The 22,816-nt window shown below is 43.4% G+C and overlaps 1 protein-coding gene and 1 long non-coding RNA gene across 8 annotated transcripts; both read left to right on the top strand.

Moving 5' to 3' along the window:
• Positions 1–16,136: 16,136 nt before the first annotated feature.
• On the top strand, positions 16,137–17,745 carry LOC136464701 (thioredoxin-1-like). The gene is made up of 4 exons (XM_066463658.1): positions 16,137–16,279; positions 16,518–16,702; positions 16,973–17,098; positions 17,380–17,745. Exons 1-4 carry the CDS (start codon positions 16,198–16,200, stop codon positions 17,533–17,535), a joined length of 549 nt encoding a protein of 182 aa, XP_066319755.1. The 5' UTR covers positions 16,137–16,197; the 3' UTR covers positions 17,536–17,745.
• A 1,806-nt stretch (positions 17,746–19,551) lies between these two features.
• LOC136464700 (uncharacterized) lies at positions 19,552–22,602 on the top strand. Of its 7 annotated transcripts, none has more exons than XR_010761251.1 (7): positions 19,552–20,092; positions 20,174–20,316; positions 20,425–20,624; positions 20,773–20,864; positions 21,068–21,123; positions 21,804–21,977; positions 22,319–22,602. It is a non-coding gene; the product is annotated as an uncharacterized lncRNA (long non-coding RNA). The 7 variants fall into 7 exon arrangements; XR_010761250.1 differs by adding an exon at positions 22,163–22,251 and having other exon boundaries at positions 19,552–20,316; positions 22,328–22,602; XR_010761248.1 differs by adding an exon at positions 22,163–22,251 and having other exon boundaries at positions 19,552–20,316.
• The last annotated feature ends 214 nt before the right edge of the window (positions 22,603–22,816 follow it).

The following is a 22,816-nucleotide window of genomic DNA, read 5'->3' as shown; positions in this document are numbered from 1 at the left end:
ATTGTTCGATTGTGACTTGACAGGACTAAGGATGGCAATGGGTAAATTCCCATCGGGTATGGCCACTCTAGAGCCATCCTCGCCATAAAAATTTGGTACCGCCAGAATACCCATACCCGCTATGGGTGGGGAATTTTCCCCAGACCCATACCCGGTCAGATAAATCATACCCAGCGGGTCACCCGTACCCGCCAATAATTTATTCAAGCATATGAAAATCAACAATTCAACAGCAAGCACCACTAACCAGAGCACATAAAATTAGACAAATAATAGCATATAATAATATTTTCTGCAACCAGCAGTCACATTACACCATCACACAAAGTCATTCTGTCATAAATCATTATATTACATAGCCAAAAGGGGTACATAAATAAATCTCCAAGTTCATTGCAGTGAACATATGTAAGACAACAATTCAACAAACATGATGATCGATTGCTATCTTGTTGATGTGTTGGTTTCCTTCGAGTTGGAGACAACTTGCTTTGCTCAAAGTTCAAGTTCCTGTAGACCCTCTTGAATGTCTTGGAGGCAAGACCAGAAGGTGGTAGCTTCTTTTTCCTTGTTGTCAACTAAAAAGGAAAACTAGCAATTAGATAAAATCAAAGTAAAAAGAATCAAACTACAAAACAAGAGAATGGACATACTTTTGTACTTGTTCCGCAACCAATCTTGTGAGCACATAAGAGCCTCTATCATTTTTGAAGTGAGCCTACTGCGATGCTCACTAAGTACTCTCCCACTAGTGCTGAATGCAGATTCCGATGCCACTGTAGTGATAGGAATTGCATAAATATCCTTTGGGCCAGGTATTTTTCACCCATGGGTAAACGGGTACGGGGGTTACTGGAACATATCCATACCCGCGTACCCGATGGGTGAAGGGTTTGGTCCATTTACGTACCCGTGGGTAGTGTGTTTAGTCCATATTTAGACTCTAATGGAGTAAATACCCGTCGGGTATCGGGTCGCGGGTCCCCATTGCCATCTTTAGACAGGACTTAAGCTAAATTCAGTGGCGAAAGCACACTTCAAAATCACATAAAGCAGTGGAAAGGGTAAACTGAGAATGGATTTTGGCCATGCTAAAATAGATTCTTGGTCATGCTCTAATCGTGTACTCCAAGCACAAGAACCATCCATCTGATATCACATTATAGGCATGACTAATTCCACCAGCAGCTGTAAACAGCAAACACTTGTGAGTAAAACTGAAAATCTTTCATTTGTGTACCTTGTTGGCAAGCATCTGATGCAGCACCCTCACAACCCGCACGCCGGCGAAGTGCCTGACAAAATGCACTGGGTTGTGCCCGTCCCGCGTGCACTGGTAGTGCCTTGCACCAAAATAGAACAGCCATATGGAAAAGAAATTCCTGAAAGGCTTGTTGTGCTCCTCTCTACACTACTGGAGACGACCTCTTTGCCGAGGGCCTGAGGCGGCAAAGTCCCATTAACCCTTGGCAAAGGCTTTGCCGAGGGCGGCCCTCGGCAAAGAGCTCTCGGGGAATTTTGAGTCGACGAAGAGGGTCTTTGCCGAGGGCCCTTTATCGGGCACTCGGCAAAGCCTTTGCCGAGGGCTGGAGCGACACTCGACAAAGAAAAGCAGTCGTTACGGTGCCGGCGCCTGGGACGGAGTCTTTGCCGAGGGCCGTCTCCGGGGGCCCTCGGCAAAGAATTATTCTTTTTTGTAAAAAAAATCTTTGCCGAGGGCCTCCAACCATGGCCCTCGGCAAAGAAATGTGCAGAATTTTTCCAAAAAATCTTTGCCGAGGGCAATGGGATGGCCCTCGGCAAAGAATTATTCTTTTTTTTTTTGAAAAATCTTTGCCGAGGGCTTCCACGCAGGCCCTCGGCAAAGAAATTTTATTTTTTTAAAAAAAAAGTCTTTGTCGAGGGCCGCCAACCATGGCCCTCGGCAAAGAAATATTGCAGAAATTTTATTTTTTTAAAAAAAATCTTTGCCGAGGGCAATGGGACGGCCCTCGGCAAAGGACCCTTCTTTACCGAGGGCCTTGGTCATTGCCCTTGGCAAAGAGGCAGAAATTTAATTTTTTGTTTTGTTTTTTGCATTCCATCAACACAAGCATTTCATATATATACATATATATATGAATCATCACATATATATATCACACAGAACCCATTTTCTCACAATATATCACAACCATAATTGTGAACCACAAATCACAATATATTACAACGACAAGTCACATGTTCATCATCATTCACATGTTTATTACGACAAGTTCATGAAATCCAAGCACAAGTCAGAACCATAAACCACAAATATTACAATAAAGTCCAACCACATCACCTAGCACTAGTCCTCATCAAGGTAGCCTATGAGACGGTGGTGAAGGAAAGGCGGGATCAGCCGGTGACGCACTACCGGGATGATTGGAACCCACGGACGGAGGCTGCACAATGGAGCAGAGATTGCATGTGTGAGTAATCCAGGAAAACAGTTTTGGAACTTAAAGATTGCATCTAGTAATCTAGGAATACAAAAAGATTAGACTCAATTAAAAATTTCGGCAGCACCTCCCCTGCACGGGGAGGTTTCCAAAACCTACAAGAAACAACGGCACGAATGCCGACATCCACAACGGCACGAATGCCAACATCCACAACGGCACGAAGGCCGACATACATGCAAAGCATAAGCGAAAAGTGAACTTTCATACTTACAGGAGTAGCTGCAGGAGTAGGAGGTGGAGGAGCTGAAAACTACACAGGTACACCCGATGCTTGCCCAAGACTTTGCATGATCACCATCTTCTCCGCCATCTGCTTCTGCGCGGCCTCGAACGTGACCTGCTGGACCTACAGCTGTGCGGTCAGTTCCGCGTTCTGCTCTTGACTTTGCCTTTTTGTTTCTTCCAGCTCGGCCTGCAATATTTCACTCCAATGTATCAATAATGCAAATCTAATTTAGGTTTGTAAATATCAACGTACGATGAGTAAAACAGGAATTACCTGGAGTGCCTAGACCTGCTGCAGTGCTGGAGAAGGCCGTGAGCGTATGGGCTAGCTGGAGCTCGTGCTCCGTGCTCGGATAGCATCGAGGGAGGGAACAGTGGTGGAGTCGATGGCGCCGTCTGCAATCCACAGCCGCCCGTGCTTCTTGCCTCCTCTGAGCCTCATGATCGTCTCTGCATCAATGGGCTGAGTGCGCACATTATAATCTTCCCTATAGATCTCCCTTACCGAGGACGTGTACTCTTGGACTTTAGTGTACACGTTCAGGTCGGAGTACACCTTGGGCGGGGCAGCCGGGTCGAAGGAGACAGAGGACGACGCCCTACCCATGTGGGACATAGCCCACGCAGAGAACTCCGAGACCTCCTCGCCCGCGTGCGCAGCCTCCTGCGAGAAAGATGGGAAGATGGTGAGAAATCAAGAAGAATTGAGCATCAAAATAAATGAAAGAAATCACTTACGTATGCTTGTTTATATCCGGGGAGGCTGCGGCTGCCTTGATGGTGAGTTGGACCTTGCCTCATCAGACGCTGTTCTCGCTGCCTCTCGTGCGTGTCAACAAAGTCCTGTGATAACCATTTGTCCACGATCATGGCCCAGCACTCGGGATACGATCGGCACCACCAGGGAATCACCTACAAGTCATCGAGTATTTGACATATAAGAAGATGAAATTGAACCTACTTAATATCAAAACAAATTATTATGAATGTTATTCGCCTACCTCAAGGTACTAGTCTCGGGTCAACGTAATCAGTCTTGCTTGAGGCTTGGGGAGGGACTGCTTAAGTACCGACCTGTAGTAGTCTATGTGGGCTTGGACGCGCCCATGGTGGTGCATCTCGGTGACGTACTTCCTACAAGCTGCAACAGCCGCCCGATCCGCCTGGGCCTCAAGTCCTTCGGCCTTGAAAAATTTCTGCATACAAAACTGATGTATCCATTCATTATTTCAATAAAACATTTAACCAATGAATGAGATGTATTAAGCAATGTTGTGCGAGAGAAACTTACCCAAAACTCCACCAATACCCGCTCCTGCTTGTTGCAGTAAGTGTCATCTGTGACCAGCGCGTACCTGTCCTAGTTGGAGGCTGGCTCCCGCACCACCGGCTCTTCGGATAGTTGCACAATGCCAGGGTACCATTTCCTACACAAAACACCAAGGATGCTCACGGGGGTGCGTGCTGGAGTACCTGACAAAACCAACCAGGCCCTACACAAGTGATTAAGAAAATTTATCAGTTTCTCTTATGATTTTCAACATATCTTATGAAGTAGTTGTGATAACATCTATAGTTACTTACCTCTTTGCCATATGCCAAATCACTGGGCGGTTGTGAGGAAGCGGAACCGGAGGGATGCTCGCGGGACCTCGCTCGTAGGGAGTCCGAGTAGCGGTACCCCCTCTGTCGCCCTCGAGCCCCTCGCCTCCCTCACCCTCGAGCGCCTCGCCTCCCTCGCCCTCGAGCGCCTCGCCTCCCTCGACCATCTGCTGACCCCTCTCATCCTCCTATGAGGACGTGGCCGTGGCCGTCACGTGCTCCTCCTCCAGCACCTCATCACGTGGCGAGGGAGGAGACCGCTGCCTCCTACGGCTGCTGCCCCTGGTCCTCCTCTCGTCATCTCCTACGGACGCTGCCCCGGACGATGACCCCTCACCTCGAAGGAGAGGGCGGTCTCTCCCATAAACCGAGGGCGTGTCACGGCGTGGATGTCTGCTCGCCATCTTTGTTCAATCACCTGCAATAATAAAAAATGAACAAGACTAATTAGTACATATATTAGAAATAGATTCAAAATATATAAACAAAACACAAATTAAAAAAAAACATAGTATTACATGTATTAGGAATAATCTTCATGATTGGGATCATAGGTCTCATCATCACTGTCAAAATTGTCCAAATGGGCAACACTATCCGAAGGTTCTATGTTGTCATCGTAGTCATTGCCTAGAAGTAATTGCTCAAGCATTGCTATGTCCTTGGCATTTACCACCACATCTCCATCGACCTCGCCATCAACCATTTCGTTGTCTACTTCCATTTTGATTGCTTCGGGTAAGACTATCTCAAACGTGCCTGGTAGCCCATCTTCTTGATAGAACTGTCCATCATATGTGTTTGCGTTGAAGTTGTAATCATCATCGTTTGGGGCAGGTAGTTTACCGTGTGGAGATACCTGGTGCACAATAGCCCAACCCTTAAGATACCTGGTGATCACATGTGGAGATGTCTGGGTTTTAGGCATCCGACGTCACAACTTGCTCGAAACCTTCTCAAATTTTTACCATAGCCTACACATGCGATAACATAACACCTCGACAAGTTTCATGATTTTCGGACTTCGTATGGATTTTATATAATTTAAAAACACTTTTCCGACAAGTTCCTCGTCATGTTACGTGAAGAAGATGCCCGAAATTTGATGCGAGTTCGTGGATAGGGACTCAACATACACCAAATACCATGAATAACATTTTTCGAATCACTAAATTGCATTATTCCATCCACCTGCAGTTCAAATTTGAAATATTCGAAAAAAAATCAACGAAAAGAAATATATTAGGGAAATATATAAAAAAAAGTCAAATTTGGCCCAAATTTTAAAATTGAGTTTTAAATAATGTATTATAGCACCACAAAAAAACTGGGTTCAAAAAAACCAAAAAAAAAAAAATCTTTGCCGAGGGCCTAGTCTGGCCCTCGGCAAAGGGGGTCTTTGCTGAGGGCCTGGTCAATGGCCCTCGGCAAAGAATATTTGAAAAAAATAAAAAATCTTTGCCGAAGGCCCTGGATCTGGGCCCTCGGCAAAGAATATTTTAAAAAAATAAAAAATCTTTGCCGAGTGCGTGACGGCGGGCACTCGGCAAAGACTGACGCCACTGGCCGCCGTGACCCATCCGGCCATATTTGCCGAGGGCTAGGCCCTCGGCAAAGATTTATTTTGCCGAGGGCCGTTTCTTTGCGGAAGGCCAGGCCCTCGGCAAAGGCTTATTTGGCGAGGGCCTAGGTTTGCCGAGGGCTTCTGGGGCTGGCCCTCGGCAAAGACCCCCTTTGCCGAGTGCCCGAGATCTAGCCCTCGGTAAACCCAAAAGCCCTCGGCAAAGAGGCCGTCTCCAGTGGTGCTAGCTCACATGCCCTGCAGCACGAAGAACAATTAAATATCCATACTGGTTTCTAACTTGAAATCAGAGACTGAGATTACCAATTTCCAAATAACCAATGAGTTACAGTTACAACAAAATAATGCAAGATAAATCTCATCTCATCTCATATAATTGAAACTGAACCTCTGCTGTACAACATAAGTGATGGAACAAATAACTTACAAAGCATTAAGCCATCAAATTCTCTCATCCCACACTGGCTATCAGGCAACGATGCAACCTGCATGGTAGATCATGTAAAGAATTAAGACATCAAATTCTCTCATCCCATAGTAGCTATCAGGCAAGTTTTTGAAATCATACCTTGCAGAACAGATACTTCTTGCCTCCTGAGCCAAAAGTTACCTCTTTGACAACTTTATTTGCATCACGGTCCTGCACCATAAATGTCCTAAGTGAATAAATTAGACACAAGGAACACAATATGTAAAAAGTATTTTCTGGAAAAAAATTGCCAAAAAGAGGCATACAGGATTATGGTACATAATAGTATTTTCCATACAAAGTTTATCAGGATTAATTGAAACAATGAGAAATTTCCACGTAAATGGTCCTAGAGGCAGACATCTATTGGAAGCCAGAAAAGGATATGAAAGCGGCACTGCAATCTGAAGGCTTGGAGGTCGGCACCAAAATTAGTTCCCTGTCTGTCAACCACCTCACTAGTTGAAACAAGCCGAAGTCCAGGCAATTCAAACTGTAAGTTAAACATGTTGTCCAATCTCACCATTTTAGACGCCTGTTCAAGCTTATGGCTGTGACTCGGAAAGATAACGAAGAAGTGGAGTCTAAACATAAATGGAACGTTACAAGACATTGAGTATTGTCTCATCCTAATAGTTTAAAACTTATCGGTGGAGCAAATATATATTTCATCAATAGCTGTAGATTAATACAGCACCAAGAGCCGGATTTCTGAGCATCAGAGATCTAAGTAGCAAAAGGAAAAGCAATGGGAAAGCTTACCGATGCGGAGGTGTCATTGGGGTCGGGTATGCTGACGGAGACGATGCAGGGCATGGAGCCGTCTGGTTGCCTCACCGCTGACGTTCACGGGACCTCGCCTGTGCCGCCGTGCTCTGGTCGCCGCTCTCCAGCTCTCCGCCCACGGTACAGTACCACATGGATGCCGTCCACGTGTCCTCGTCCCATCATGGATGCCATCCACCGCATGGTTGCCGTCCACGTCTCCGCATCCAGTGTTTTCGCGCGGGCCATCCCATCATGCACAACGTACCGCTCCATCATGGACAGTGAACGGCATCGGTGGGGTGTTGTACGGGCGCGGCGCGGGGTGGGTGGGGGTGGGATGGGATGGGGGTAGCGATGAAAACGGATCGGATACGGACGGATATCACCGATATTATATTTGTTTTCATATTTCTGTCCGGATTCGGATTCGAATACGGATAGTGTCAACTATGTCGGATAGGATACGATTGGATATCGACATCATAAATACGCGATTTGAGTATTCGGATACGGATACGGTATCGGATGTTGGATATCCGGACTCGAATACGGACAGATCTCAACCCCTCTAAACGAATTCGGTTTCGAATATGGTCGGAAAATATCCGTACCGTTTTCATCCCTAGATGGGGGAGGGGATAAGAGTGGGAGGAAAATAAATTAGGGTTTGAGTTTTATGCACATTTCATCCATATGATCGTGAATCACAACGGACAGGAAATCGTGGGCCGAACTAAAAATCATGGGCCGAATAGGAAATCTTGGATCTCCTTTCCTTTTCCTTTTTTCTTCTTTCTAGAAATTTATGAACTTCTACAATTTTGGAGTAGTAAATGATTTTCAATGAAAAAGTTGTCAATAAAAAAATTGTAGATCCCATCGAGATCTACAATTTCGGTTTTTGGTCCTTTCTCTATCCGACTTTTGTTTCAACAATTTAAAATTTGAATTTCAAAATAGGACAATTTCGGACAGAATTTTGGGATAGTAAATGACTCCAAATGAAAAAGTCATCAAAAACAAAGTTTTATAAATCATCTAGATCTACAACTCTTATTTTGATCATTTCTCCATCCAACTTTGTTTGAACAATTCAAAATTTGAATTTGAAAATATGAGAGCTTCCAACTGAATTTTGTAATAGCAAATGATTTCAAATGAAAAAAAACACAAAGTTGTAGAACCCATCGAGATCTACAACTTTTGTTTTGGTCATTTCTCCATCTCATACAGTGGTAGTATATAGTATTCACAATTAGATATAGCTTTCATATGTTTGACATATAACTATACGAGAGATTTATTAATTTGTGAACAATGTATACTGCCACCTTTTTAAAATCATTTGAGTTTTTTAATATAAAGACTATGCAACAAAAACATGTTACTATGCAAAATTATAGAATTTTCTGACAAAGTTTAGAATTATTATAATTATTTTATGGTAATTTAGAAACAGAAGGATGAATTCTCCCTAGCAAACAAATGCTTTTCCCTAACAACTCTGAGATATGGGATAGAGTGAAATGTATGACCATAAATATGCTCTTTGTAATTTTTTTACTCCTATTAGAGACACACACAGTTCAATTTGGAATTACTTTCGGAAAGCACGCATAAATTCATTTAAATGATAGAAAATATCAAACGGGTTCCAAATTTTTTGAAACTCCTACGTAGCAACATATACGTAGGCTATTGCTTGTTAAAAAAAGTTTTGGAATATGAAAGGCACTTTTCCTAAAGGTAGCTTCACAACAAGCGTTCTCTATTTGCTTGATAAATAAAATTACCAATAAACAGAAATAAAAAAGCAGTAAGAATTCCATAAATTGATAGGTCATGATTTTAGAAACTTTTAGAAAAAAGAATCATCACATTTGGTGTTAGCACGAGGGAGAAATACTAGTTACAAAATTTCACCACAGATTAAAAGGAGGAAAACTTTGTTCATGTTCTTAGTTTTCAAGATCAATTCACAACAATGAGCAACCCATATTTCGTGGCGGTGCAAGTTGACTCTCATGAAAACTATCACTCTCATGAAAATAGATAATTTCGTGGTGGAGTAGTCATTTTCATGAAAGGGTATTAAATACTCTCACGAAAATAGTTGATTTCATGACGGTGGGTGGAGCACTCTCATGAAAATAAGTTTTCGCGGCGGGATTTACATCACCCTCGTAAAAACGAATATATTCATGAGTGTATTTTTCACTCTCACAAAAAACTGCCCCCCTCACGAAATCTCCATTTTCTGGTAGTGACAGGATGCTCCGATGGTGCCCATCATGGAGATCCACCCGTCGTAAGACATGATGCGGATCCGAGCTCCTCGCCGTTGCCCTCTCCACTGCCGTGACTCCATGAGATTTGCCTGTCGTCATCCTCTCCCGTTCGAGCTCCTCAGGCAGTGGCGGATCCAAGCTCCACCGCCTCATGAGATCCACTTGGCATCGTAAAATCACGTCTTTGAGCTCCTCAGGCGGTGGCGGATCCGAGCTCCACCGCGTCATGAGATCCGGTCCACCGTGCTCCTCGAGCAGTGGCGGATTCAAGCTCCATGTTGGACCCACCGCCCATGGCATCTAGTGCACCACGTCGACGATGAGGAAGAACAGTGCAAAGGGGACAATCGCGGCATCAAGAACGAGGTGGTCCCGTCCAATGGGGTCGAGGACAAGGTTACCCCTTCCGATGATATCGCGAATCCGTGCCTAGTTCATGGTCACCCCATCCCACCGGCGTCGTGGTAGAAGACGACAGCGAGGAGCCTCCAGCACCGTCTCCTGCCGCTTCGGTTAGCCGCCATCTCGATCGGCTGTCCACGTGCCTCCGCATGCAGTCAACTCAGTTGGGGGCCCTAAGCCTCCGTGTGCCTCCAACCTGACCGGGGCCCTAGCATCTCTGTGCATCACCATCGCTGGTAGGGCGCCTCCTCGGCGAGCTTAGGCTAGATAGCCTAGATATGATGGGGAGAGAGCGCCTTAGGAGAGGAAGCGGTGGCTGGAAACGAAGAAAGAGAGAGAAGAGCCCAAACTAAGTCACACATACACATACTACCCTGTAGCTGGCTATAAAATAACTTATTCTATAGCCACTTTGAGTTACGATAATTACTATGTTAATTTACAAGATTATAGTAACTCCTTACTAAGTGGTTTACTATAACGTTATGGTAAATATTTATTCCAGTAACCCAACTATCGTAAATACATATTGACATTATCGTAAATTAGTATATAAAATTATCGTAAATGGAGGTGACTACAGAATAACTTATTTTGTAGGTGCGATGGGTAAATGGGCTTACTGTTTTTCCAAAGCTAGGCCATTTAAGGAGTCCGTCTCTGAAAAATGACTTATTTTCATAGATAAACGCATTAATAGGTCTACCTCTGTTAATTGTTTTCACAGGTGGATTGTCTCCATAAATGAGTGTGTCTTCTAAAAATATTGTTGTTACATGATCTCTAGAGGGCAGGAAACCGAAAATATTGCCGTTGTTATGTGAAAATATTGTGCTGTTACAAAGCTGCATGAACAGGTAGTGTGCAGGTTTCAGAAACATTGATGTTGTTATGTGAAAACGACAGTGCGCAGGTTTCAAAAATGACACCATGCAAAAGTGGTCCCTGCTGAAGCAAGCCTACTTTAATGGCGTCTGTTGATCATATTCATATGCAGCCTATTCGTTTGACTGTGGCTTATCGTAAATGATCGTAAATTTCCAGCCAGAATAATATTTTTCTCTCACACAAACCAGCCAGCAGTACTTCTTCACGAACCAACAACGATACAAACCAGCCAACCGAACAGGCTGATGATCTCTCCTGTCACATTCATGACCAATGCACAGTAGTATAAACTTGTCGAAAAGTGGTCGTGCTAAGAACAAGGTGTGTGCGCGTAAACTCATTGATTTCTTGTCTAGTCTTGCTATGATTACTTTTGCTACGTCTAACACAAATGTACTTACAAGAAGTATTTGAGAAGAACAAGCAAAACCGTGCAAAAGTGAAGTACCACCAGACTACAGGATTTCACTCCTATGTTGTCCAGCTGCAATCATATGTAAGTGATGGTTGTGTTTTATTGCTACTCTTGCCTTTGTATAAACAGTAATTCATGTGCAATGTTAACAAAAGGAGAACAACAGGAAGGACACATAACATGATCAAGAATGTGATGAACAACATGGTCGACTTGATGAGGATGTTGATGCCGTGGAAGTCTTTCAGGACTTTCATACCAATAGAAAAAATGTCCTGGGCGATGCTATAAGAGAAGCAGTTGTAAGTACCTTCATTTGCTTTCCTTAAAATCTGCTGAATCAATTACCATAAAAGAAGAAAAAGTAACAGGAGCCTAATGTGGCATCATCATTTAATTTTAAAGTTGCATTTTTGCACCAATCAATATGGTATCTACGCATTATGCTTATGTAATCTCTATCAACAGTAGGCTGAGAAAGACCTATGCATTGTGCTTATGTAATCTCTATTAGCATTAGGCTGAGGAAGACATATGCATTACTTGTTATGAATTAATCTCTTGATTTTTCAACTTAAGTCCTCTTCCACTATATGTAACTTAATGTTTACTGTTTGAATTTCACAGGAAGCTTTGAATATACGAGCAAAACCAATGCCTAGTGCTAATGTTGTTTCCAAGGTCCTCTGCCTTTATCAGGGCAAGGTCCTCTCCTAGGGCAGCGGCAACACCCTTTTTTAAGAATGCTGGTATCTTGATAAGCTCCACGAGAACACAGACATCGACAGAGAGAACGCTTCAGGAACAGCTTGTTGCTGAACAGGAAAGTTTCACTGTCCTCGTTGAACAAGTGGATCAATTGAAGAGGGAGACAGAAAAGACTGAAAGGGAGTTTGAGGAGTTCAAGAAACATCAACATGATAAGTACAATAAGCTCTGTGAGGACATCAGGTGCTTCAGTTCTGGTAACTTTCAGGCTTGAACTCTGTGGGTTGGATGCAGTGAACATTTGTGGTTTGATGTGTGGACTCGTGTGCCGGTTGGATGCGGTGAAACTCTATCAGTGGTTTGTTGCTGACATGTGAACTGTGAATTGTTGTTATTTGATTGCCATGTTGAATAATTATGTAGTCATTCTATGCAGCAGTGATGATCTCGAATTATTTTTCTGATGAAATGATCATTGTGCGCGTGGTAGAATGAGCGCAGTCCATGTGATCACATAAAAATTTGACACGTGGACAAATCAATGCATGACACGTGAAATAGCCAGGACACGACATATGGGCCAATAAAAATCCGACACATGGAAGAAAGATGTCAAGCCATGTGGCCAGCATCGTGACGCGTGGTCGAATAAGAAACGATCACGTGGACCAATAAAAATATGACACATGATCCAATAAAAAATGACATGTGGGCTAACGAGAACATGACATGTGTGCCAATAAAAACTTATAAGCGGAACAATAGAGACTTGGCATGTGGTCTAATAAAAACCTGAAACGTGCAATAAGAGTGGACTACGTTGTCAGATAAGAAGGTGACACGTGACCTAAAGCATCTCTAATGTAAACTGGCCATAGCATCTACACGGTTTAGCATCTCCAATGGAAGCATCCGCCTACGTGGCTGCCTCCTGCCATGCATGCCAAAACAGTTCTATGATGATTATTTTTTCGTCATGGATCAAACCAGTTCTACAACGAGTAGCTCGGGTTCGTCACATCGTCATAAAAATGTATTTATGATGAATTTCACTTCTTCAGTGATGAAACTTGTTCGTCATGTATGTTCACATCCCTACTAGTGAAGCTTTGCTCACTCTCTAATCAAGGATTAGTGAATCTCTAAGCAACCACACCCACAAAGGGAAGGAGAGGAGTGGCCAACTGGCCAAGGGCATCTGGTCGTGTGGGAGAAGTGGAGAGGAACAACAGCAAGCCAAGGTGGAGTGGGAGAAGTATTTGTAGAGCCCAAGACAAAACTAGCAGTTTGGGCTGACTCGGCCAAACCTGGCCTAGCCGGCTTGGGAACCCGTCTTGGTCGGCTTTTTGAAAACTAGTCGTTGGGGTCTGAAACTCGGCCTGGCCGGTTTTTAAGCTGAGGCTAGGGTTTTGGCTTTTCATCTCTCTCTTTGTCTCTCACTCTTAAGTTTTCGCACATAGGTTAACCTGAGCGCCATTTGTTTGTCTCAAATTCAATGATGCATCCCTCTTGATAGTGTGTCATACCTATACTCAAGACTTAAATTAAAATGAATTTAATCTCCACTTGAGCCTTTCTTCCATGCATTGCTTGCCACATTGATTTTGCATAAATGAGGGTCTTCATCACTTGATGCTTTGAGCATGTCAACCTTGAGCGTGTGACTTGTGTCGAAGGTTTCAAGTCACGTTCATCATTTGATTTGATCCTCCACATCAACGCTACTTCCCATAGCTTGATTAATGCCTCGACTAAATGCAAGTAAATTTCTTTTTAACTTTAGCTAGGTTTCTCGGCCGCTAAGACATCGCTTACCCTTCACCCTTGCCTAGTACCTCAAGGACATTTCCTTGCTATCTTCACCATCTCAAGCCATGAAGTCTTGTTGTGCTTCAAATCATGATTTTTGAGCAAAATGATAACCATTTCAATTTATATTGTTGTCTTGTACTTGAACAAGATTGTTTCCAACAATATCCCACACAAGCTTTGACAACTATTTTTATTTGGTTTGTGCTTGCAAGCTTCATAGTTGAGACCAATCCGTATGTATGCAATCCCCTCTTGTCTCATTTATTTGACAACACACTTGCTTGCAAATTCATACTTCACAATAATAAACCATAGACTCAATTAGTCAAAAATATTTGATCACAACACATGATATGAGTCCAAAACATAATGATAAACCTGGGACTAAACACCTGCAAATCTCATGAATATTGTTAGTCGCTTAATCGTGTTGTCATTCAATTCACCAAAACCTACTTAGAGCCTAGATGCACTTTCAATCTCCCCCCTTTTTTGGTGATTGATGACAACTCCGATTAAGCTTACAAAAGATATAACAATTAGGCTTTTGGGTTCAATGATTTATGAGAGCCCATATAATAATTAGGCTTTTGGGTTCAATGATTTATGAGAGCCCCCCCCCCCCCCCCCCCCTAATAAGCGCATATGAATGGAATTCATAAACATGGCCTCAAATGGCAATTGCACATATTAAAACATATAGGAAACACTCCCTAAATCGTTGCATCCGTGGGGAGGCAATATAGAAGTTAATCATTGCATCCCCCTAAAACATATAGGCTCCCAAAATATTAGAAGTTAATCAAACAGACAAAAAGTCTGTCATAAAGGGTAGGCAACACAAAAGTTGAGGAAACTACCTTAAGAATGGCTATACAACTGTGTTGACCCTTGAGAAGATGACAAAGGTACATCAAAGGCCAAATAAGGTAGATCAAGTCAAGCTCCATTTTGCAGAGGAGGTAGTGGCAAAGAAGCATTCAATTCAAGTGAAAAGAACCATGAGCTAAATCCTTCCAGCTGCACAACTTCAGACAAATACGAATACACCACCCTATATTTGATGTTCAATATGACAAGAAACGATAAAATTTCCTTAATTTTGGATAATTAAATCAATACTCTAAAGTTCAAATAACTCAAAAAAGCAGTCAGCTTTGGTGATGTTTATTTTAGAATTTGCAAGTGATTTTGATGTAAATCTAGTTAAAATGGGTTCTTCATTATCTATTCTATCAAAAGTAAAGTTCACATGATTTCAAAAATTTGATGTAGCCACCTTTTGATTTTTTTTGAAAGAGGAGAGAAGAGATGAATTTTTGAAGCAAAACAAGGTAAACAATACTCCTGTCTTCACGTCAGGCTCACAGACCGAGGATGGCGAGCGCGTTGCCGCATGCTATATTTGCCAAGGCAGGAGCATGATATGGCAAGTCTATTGGGCTGGCGAGGCAGATTGCACGACTGTTTGAGGCTTGTTTTCTGCCTGTTGGTTAGCCAAACAGCTAGCGATTGCAAGTTAGATGGCTCATCTCTTGGAGACGCTCTTAGGTGGGCATGCTCTCTCCCTAGTCCCCGTTCGTTTAAAAAAAAAATCTGAACAACTCTAAGAGCTTGTTTGGAACGTTGGAATTTCGTAAAAAAAAATCATAAGAATCAATTTGAGTTTACATAAAAAATGCAAGAAAAAAATCACGTTTAAAACACGTCCTACATAGTTTCTGGCCCAAGGAATCGAGGGCCGGGAATATAGTAAATCTCTCTGTGTTGACAAAAGTAGTGTGAGTGTGGAATTGGGAATTCTTCTTTTCTAAACGAGTGGAGTCGGAATCTTTAAAGACACACACACACACCCCACGCCAGCCCATCTTGATTCCTTTCGGTCTCTTTCCTTGATGCCCGCTGCGCCTAATATTCTTTGATTCTTTGATGGAGCCAAGTTGAAGTTTGCACCACTGGTGCGCTATCCAATGGAAAGATAACGTCGTGAACCTCAAGCACAAGTGGGCGCGCTGCAGATGTGAGCATATCTGGAATTTGATTGGATTCTGACATTTTGTCAATGAATAGGAAGAGGTGGCCTCCGTTTATAACGTTTTTTAGAATAAATCCCCAAGAAAAATGCATTGTTAGATAAATGAAACAAACATCTAGATCAGTGGTGCATTGTTGACTGGAGGTATAGTTGTAGGGGTGTACAAAAATTAAAACTTGAGTTTTAGAAAGCAAAAAAGAAAAGAATTGAAAGCATTATTCTTTGCTGCCAGACAGCAGCCTGGATCACACGTACACGACAGCAGGTGCGCAAAACCTTCCGAGCATCTATTTTTTGCCCCTACGCACAGCGATGGAATATAAGTGAATTGTTCACATTTTTCTAAGTATTTGCTTAAGTTTTTGGGTTGAAGATGGTACGTAAGCTTTGTGAGCACATATATTCTTTGCCGCATCCAGACGGCTGATCCACGCACCCGACTATATATATAATGCCATCACCTTGCACTGTCTTACTCCTCCTTACTCACGTACGAGCTCACCCCTCCTAGTCCAGCATGAACAACAGCTACTATTTCTACTGGGAGGGGCAGTGGTATTGGTCGAGGAATCAGCGGAGCTGGAGCAAACCTAACGATGGTATTATGCATGCCGCGGTGTTTAATTTCCTGCTCGATCTTTTTCTGTCTTTCTTTCTTTCTTCCTCTTTCGATCCGAGCGCGCTAACAGAAGCGATGTGCGCACATAGATCTCAGATTTTCGGTTCTGGGTGTCCCTGCACTTGTGTTCTCTTCATGCTGATTTATCCAATAAAAACTTTCTTACTTTCCTATAATTTTAACTATCCACTTCCTTGATTTTGTTTATAATTCTGTAGGTAAACGTTATCCTGCAGTCAATATAGTTATATTAACTAAGGGCTCCTACGAATATGCGTGGGGCGAGCAAACAGTAACCGAACCCCCTCAGGATAGCTCTCCCGATCGTGACCGTGTGATCGTGATCAAAGATATGAAGCAATGGGAATCGCATTGGGACCAGGCTGCTCCATACAACAAGCTGGTACGTACCTAAATTAATTAACCTGCTAGCTACTAATAATAGCTAGTACCAGCTAGTAGCAGGTTTTCGATGGGCCGTTTGGCTGGTCTTAAACTTGGCTTGTTCGGCTTCTTTTTTCAGTTGGAATAGTGTTTTTCTCTCACAACATTTCAGCTAGAACAGTGTTTCTCAGTCAATTTCAGCCAAGTTTGTTTTTTTTCTTTTCTTTTCTGGAGACTCGTCGATCGACCTCTAGTAGAACTACTCTAATGCTTGAAATGATCTATCCAGTTGGTGTATGAGTTCTACGAAAAGAATAACTCACTGTGCAAGGCCATGGACAAGCCGTTTGAGAAACTCGCCAATCGGTACAAAGGCAAGGCCGACTTCTGCAAGTTGGACGTCGACAACTTGGAGGTACAGACAACCATTGATGGATGATTCCATGCATGCATATATGTACTGTATCATTTGGACGCGCGCTATTTTACACTCTAGATGTAGAATACTATTCTATACAAAACTGTTATATCGTTCAGTAGTCGCGTTTCAGTATTGTTCGGTATTTCATGGTTCTGGATGTAGCACTGAGTGATAATGCGGTTCAATACTATTCAGTATTTTTTTCTGACTAGTTTTGGTTTGTGGTGTAGAATAGGGTATATATATTGCAATCAATTAACCGTATGTGCGTGCAGTTTTTGGCGGGGCTTTGCGGAGTGGAGGGAGCGTATCCGACGTTCGTGCTATTCAAAAACTTCAAACAGGTGGGCAAGGTCGTCGGCATCAAGGAGGACGAACTCGAGCGGAGCATCCAGCGAAACTTATCGAGAGATGTTGAGTATTATGACTAGTCTATCGACCTGTGCTTCCGCACGAGCTAAAATTTTAGGAGACATAAATATTAAAGGTTTGTGAATAATAAATTTAGTATTTCTTATCTTACTATTACTAATTAGAGGCTGCGTTTGGGAGTGCTCCATGGAGCAGATTCTCCAACAGAATCGCTCCTCAGCTGTCAAACGCAAAAATACACACTAGCTTCTCTAGCGAATCTGAGTGAATCGCTCTCTACTAAGCTGTAAAAACCTGCTCCCCGGGATTCACTCCCGATCCCCACCATCTGAGGTTACAGACCTCCCCACAAACTTTCATGATATTTACCCGCAAATGGAAATCCATTTGGTCTCCTCTCCCACACCGTGTCTCCGTCCCCTCCGTGCGGCGCCCGCGTCGCGACTCTCGCGCGAGCGACGAGCGAAGCGCGCCGGCCGTCGTTCCCCTCCCCGACGCCCGCTCCTCATCCCGGCGCAACGCCCACTGCTCATCTGGACCGGCCGCCGTGCCCCTCCACTGCTCGTCCCTACCGGGCGCTGGCCCCCTCCACTGCTCGTCCGCGCCGGGCGCCGTGCCCCTCCCCGACGCCCGCTGCTCTCCGGTGAGTTGAAGGCCGATGCTCATCCCATCCCTCTCAAATACGTTCTCTCCCTCAGATCCATCTAATTTTGACTCTGATTTGTATTGCTGCAGGCTACCTCCTACCTCCTCTCGCTGCCGTCCAAGCCCCTCTTGTTCAGATCTACAATCTGGAGACATGTTTCTTCTTGTATTATGGATTTTGTATGTGATGCTGGTGTGTAGCTAGTTGAAAATATATTTTTTTGCGTGAGTGTTAGTCCTTTACATGTTTGTGAAGTATGACTACTAATACCAATTCTAAGACATTAAACAATATCAGCACCATGAAGGAAGACACTGCGGTATGGTGTGATGAGAATGTAAAAATTGTTTGTGTTAGTCCTTTACACTGCATGCAAAAATCACGAAATACATGGAGAAGTTCACTAGTCTCAATTTCTAACAAAACCATAATGTATTTATGTATCATACAAATATTGGGCATACTTCAGCTCAAACAAACAGGGGTACTAAGGACAATTCCAGTAAAATTCTTCCTTTCAGGAATCACTTCGCAAACAACTTGCCAAATGATTTTATCAATCGATTCTAATAGAGAATCACTCAGAATCACTTCACCAGTCAATCAGGGAGCACAGTTGGAGAATCAGGGAGCACAGCTCTACCAAACATGCCCTAAATTACTGCACCTATGCCATTATGAAAGCTACTTGAGAATATCTCCTAATTTTGTATCTAAAATACACAACTCTAATATTATGCAAGATAGTTAAACTCCTAATACTTATATAAATTACCTGCCTTTGCTATTATGAAAGATATTATGATGTAGAACCATTTAATTTTTAACTAAATTATCCATCTTAGTTGTTATATAAAATAGAGAAAAAATATTTCTCAATTCTACATGTAAATGCATTAAACTATTAGGAAAACTAATTCAATATCCATAAAGTATGCTACATATATTTCTAAATTACACACTCTACCATTGTTTTCTGCCTGTTAGTTAGCCAAACAGCTAGCGATTGCAAGTTAGATGGCTCATCTCTGGGAGACGCTCTTAGGTGGGCACGCTCTCACCCTCGTCCCCGTTCGTTTAAAAAAAAATCTGAACAACTCTAAGAGCTTGTTTGGAACATCAGAATTTTGTTAAAAAATTCATAAGAATCAATTTGAGTTTACATAAAAAATGCAAGAACGGAAAAAAAATCTCGTTTCAAACACGTCCTACATAGTTTCTGGCCCAAGGAATCGAGGGCCGGGAATATAGTAAGTCTCTCTGTGTTGACAAAAGTAGTGTGAGTGTGGAATTGGGAATTCTTCTTTTCTAAACGGGTGGAGTCGGAATCTTTAAAGACACACACACACCCCACGCCAGCCCATCTTGATTCCTTTAGGTCTCTTTCCTTGATGCCCGCTGCGCCTAATATACATATATATATATATACAACTCCATAAAGCTCCTAGAATCCGCGCGACGAGAGCGCTTTGGTTCCTGTTCGGTTACTGTTTACGAATCCTGAGCATCCACGTAACCTCGTGCGTGTGTGGGCGTCGATTTGGGCTCTCCCGATTAATTACGGCCTTGCGCCGGTTGCCTCTCGCTCTCTCCGCCAACAAAGAAAAAAAAAAAGAAATCACACGGCGCTGCGCCTCGCCATCTCCGTCCGTTTTGCGTCCTCCTCCTCTCCCCCAGCTGAGGCGCTTCCTCTCCCCCGGCGGCGCTGGCCAGCCTTGCCTACGCCGCCACCGTCCGCGCTTCTTCTTCCTCCTCTCCCCCAGCTGCAGCGCTTTCTCACGCTCGGCGGCGGCTGCAGGCCTTGCCTACAGGTTCCCCGCGGAACCAGGACGGAGAGGCAGTGACGGCGACGGCGCTTGGGTCATCGGCAACCATGGGCCACAGGCGACGGTAAGAGCCCGCCCTCATCGTCATCTCCTCCAGCAAGCATGGGCTCCCCAACTCTACCTCGCCGTCTTCCTAGCACTAAGGTTCACGCCCCCTCCTCCTTCCCTGTCCGATCTTGATCTTCTTGGACAGAAACTATCCCTCTCTGTTTCCGTTGTCCGCAGAGCTCCTGCGTTGGAGTTTTGCCTGCCGCCGTTGCCGGAGTGGTGGTGCGTCAAGGGATAGCTGCAACAGTGAGAAAGCTAACCCTAGCAGCATTGCCGCCGCCGTTGCGTCGTACCTCGCCGCCAGTTCCAAGAACTCTCAGGTTATGCCTCGCATTTTTCTTTTCCGTCCGATTGGTCCTCGCTGCTCCTTGCTTGCCTCCTTTTAGATCTAAATGATGCCTTGCTCCAATCGTCGATTGGTTGACTAGATCCGAGCGCTTCGCCGTTCCTGTCGTCGTGGTTCAGTGCAGTTTTCTGGGCCAGGTTTAACCGTGTGGGGAGTGCGGGGGAGGGGTGCTCAGCGTTGGCTCCCCCCTCCCCCGCCCTGCCGTCGGCGCAGTCACTTTGGTGGTTCAGGCGGCTGCTCGCCTGCTCTCCGTCGCTTTATTCCGGCTTCGCTGGTTTCCAGGTTAAATCCTTTTCTGTTTATCTCCGTGGCAACTGGCATTGCTTCCTTTTCAGTTTTTATTCTGAGTAGAAGTCTGGGTGATGCCTTTACCTATTCTTGCCTTCCTTACCAGACCCTGTTGCCTAAACTGTTGCTGCCTCCTTACCAGACCCTGTTGCTTTAGATGTTGCTGCCATTTCGTTGCGGGGACCCTGCTCTGCACATTCGCCGATACTGACGGCGTCGTCTTAGTATGCCCACGTGTGTGCTCATGTTACTAATTAGTTTCGTTCATAGTGTTACATGCTATATTATCCACAATGGCAGCCTCGCTAATGCAGTACTTCTCTTTTTCCTGTCCATGTTGTGCATTGTGGTCACAGCTGCCTAAAACCAAAAAAAAATATAGCTGAATTTAATTTAGCTAAATCTAATTTAGCTGGATTTTGCTTTAATTATTGCAGCCTGGTATGTAAACACTAATGTTAGCATGATTCCTTGCAGCACTGCTCCATAAAAGGTATGATGCTCCCTCAGAATAGTGGTGCTCCACCTTTATTAGTCAAGTTCTTTTACATATAATGGTATTACAGTGAAGCTGCTCCTTTTATAAAACAACGGAGTCGGGGTTATACATGCATTTGGATTTGTTCAAATAGAATAGCAGGGGTCAGTGAGGGTTAGAGGTTTAAATATGGTCACTGATACTTACTGCTTAGCGAAGTGCAGTACAACTTCCTCTATTAAGTGCCTCTAAGAATTAAGTTCGCTTAATTTAGTTACATTAAGCCTCAGACCAAGGCATTGCAAAAAAAAAGGCAAATAAGCTCACACAAGTTTCCATCGATACTGATTACTAGATCATTTTTTCTTGAAAAAGTTCTACATATAGTCCCATTTCCAATTAAGCCTCCTGTATTTAACATAAATGGATCATCCCTTAAATACATTGTTCATGAATGTTAGTGTTGCGTTGACAGACTTACTCTACCATTAATTATCTTTTATTGCTAAGGTAGTAACGTCATTAATTTTCAGTTAGTGCTACTACATCTGCCTTATATGGTTTATCCTTTTCTTGATAACCTGGTGGTACTTGCTGTATCAAATGCGTTTTTGCCGTCATCTCTTGACAGATTTGCTGCATCATTACGTTACCTTTTCTCCATGCGTTACTAATTATTTCCTCATGGTCTGTAGTCTATCCTCGTGATAGGACAGAGAAGATTGCTTTAGCATCACCAACAGGAAAAAAATGCTACAACTATTGTTTCCTCACATATTCCAAAGATAGTTACATCCCAACAAATCATGTTGCCCACCGCAAAGGAACCTGACTTCAAACTTCCTCAGTTCTAGGCAGAAGTGATCAAGGTTTGTCCTCAATCTCTATATATTTCCATGTAACGAAACAAAAAAAAACATTCATAGCAACTTTAGCAGATTCTAATATCACAATTGGTTCAGTTATGAAGGCAGTGCAAACAAACCTGACTTGATACTAACTCAATTCTAGACAAAAAAAAACAAGGGTGGTTTTGAATCTCATGGCTTTTCAGGGCTGATATCTCTTCTGTTGTGGGAATAAGATAGCTTTGGGGTGCTCTTGGACATGATGTATTCCATCTGTATAGCATTACTGTCTCAAGTAAGAAAAAAAATAGACTCTTCCTCTTTATATTTTGTTAACTGATACAAATGCTCATTGTTCTTAGGGATTGCAGTACCCAGTGCAGTCTGCAGCGGGCTTGATTGGGATTTGTGCAGCTAACAAGTTTAGGGATTTCGGACAGTGAAATACGAGCAATATACTTTGCTATTCTCCTGGTTTGTTTAGCCACCCTGCCAATGCCTTTTTTACACGAGTCACTGGCCAGATCAGCTTATCTGCCTCTCTGTGTTCTGACTATGATGAGTGTATCATTCTGATTGTTTTTTAGTGTAAATAATTTTATGCAAAACATCTATAGGTAACTATTTCGCTCTACGATTTCTCTGAATTTTGTGTGGAGTAACTATTTTGCTCTACGATCAGCTTATAGGATTTGAGGGTTCCTATCTAATTCTCTTAGGTGCCGCACTGGAGCTCACCATGTGCGATGGTCAAAGTTTTAACAGGCTAGCCCACTCTGACCTATATGCGTTTCATCAGCCTCAAAACATGAATATAATTAATCAGGCCAGCAGTACAAAAGCTGCGAGCACCCGCAGTG

Source organism: Miscanthus floridulus, chromosome 7 (genome assembly GCF_019320115.1).
Source record: "Miscanthus floridulus cultivar M001 chromosome 7, ASM1932011v1, whole genome shotgun sequence".
NCBI classification, from domain to species: Eukaryota; Viridiplantae; Streptophyta; class Magnoliopsida; order Poales; family Poaceae; genus Miscanthus; species Miscanthus floridulus.
This window is presented reverse-complemented; position numbering and strand designations above follow the sequence as displayed.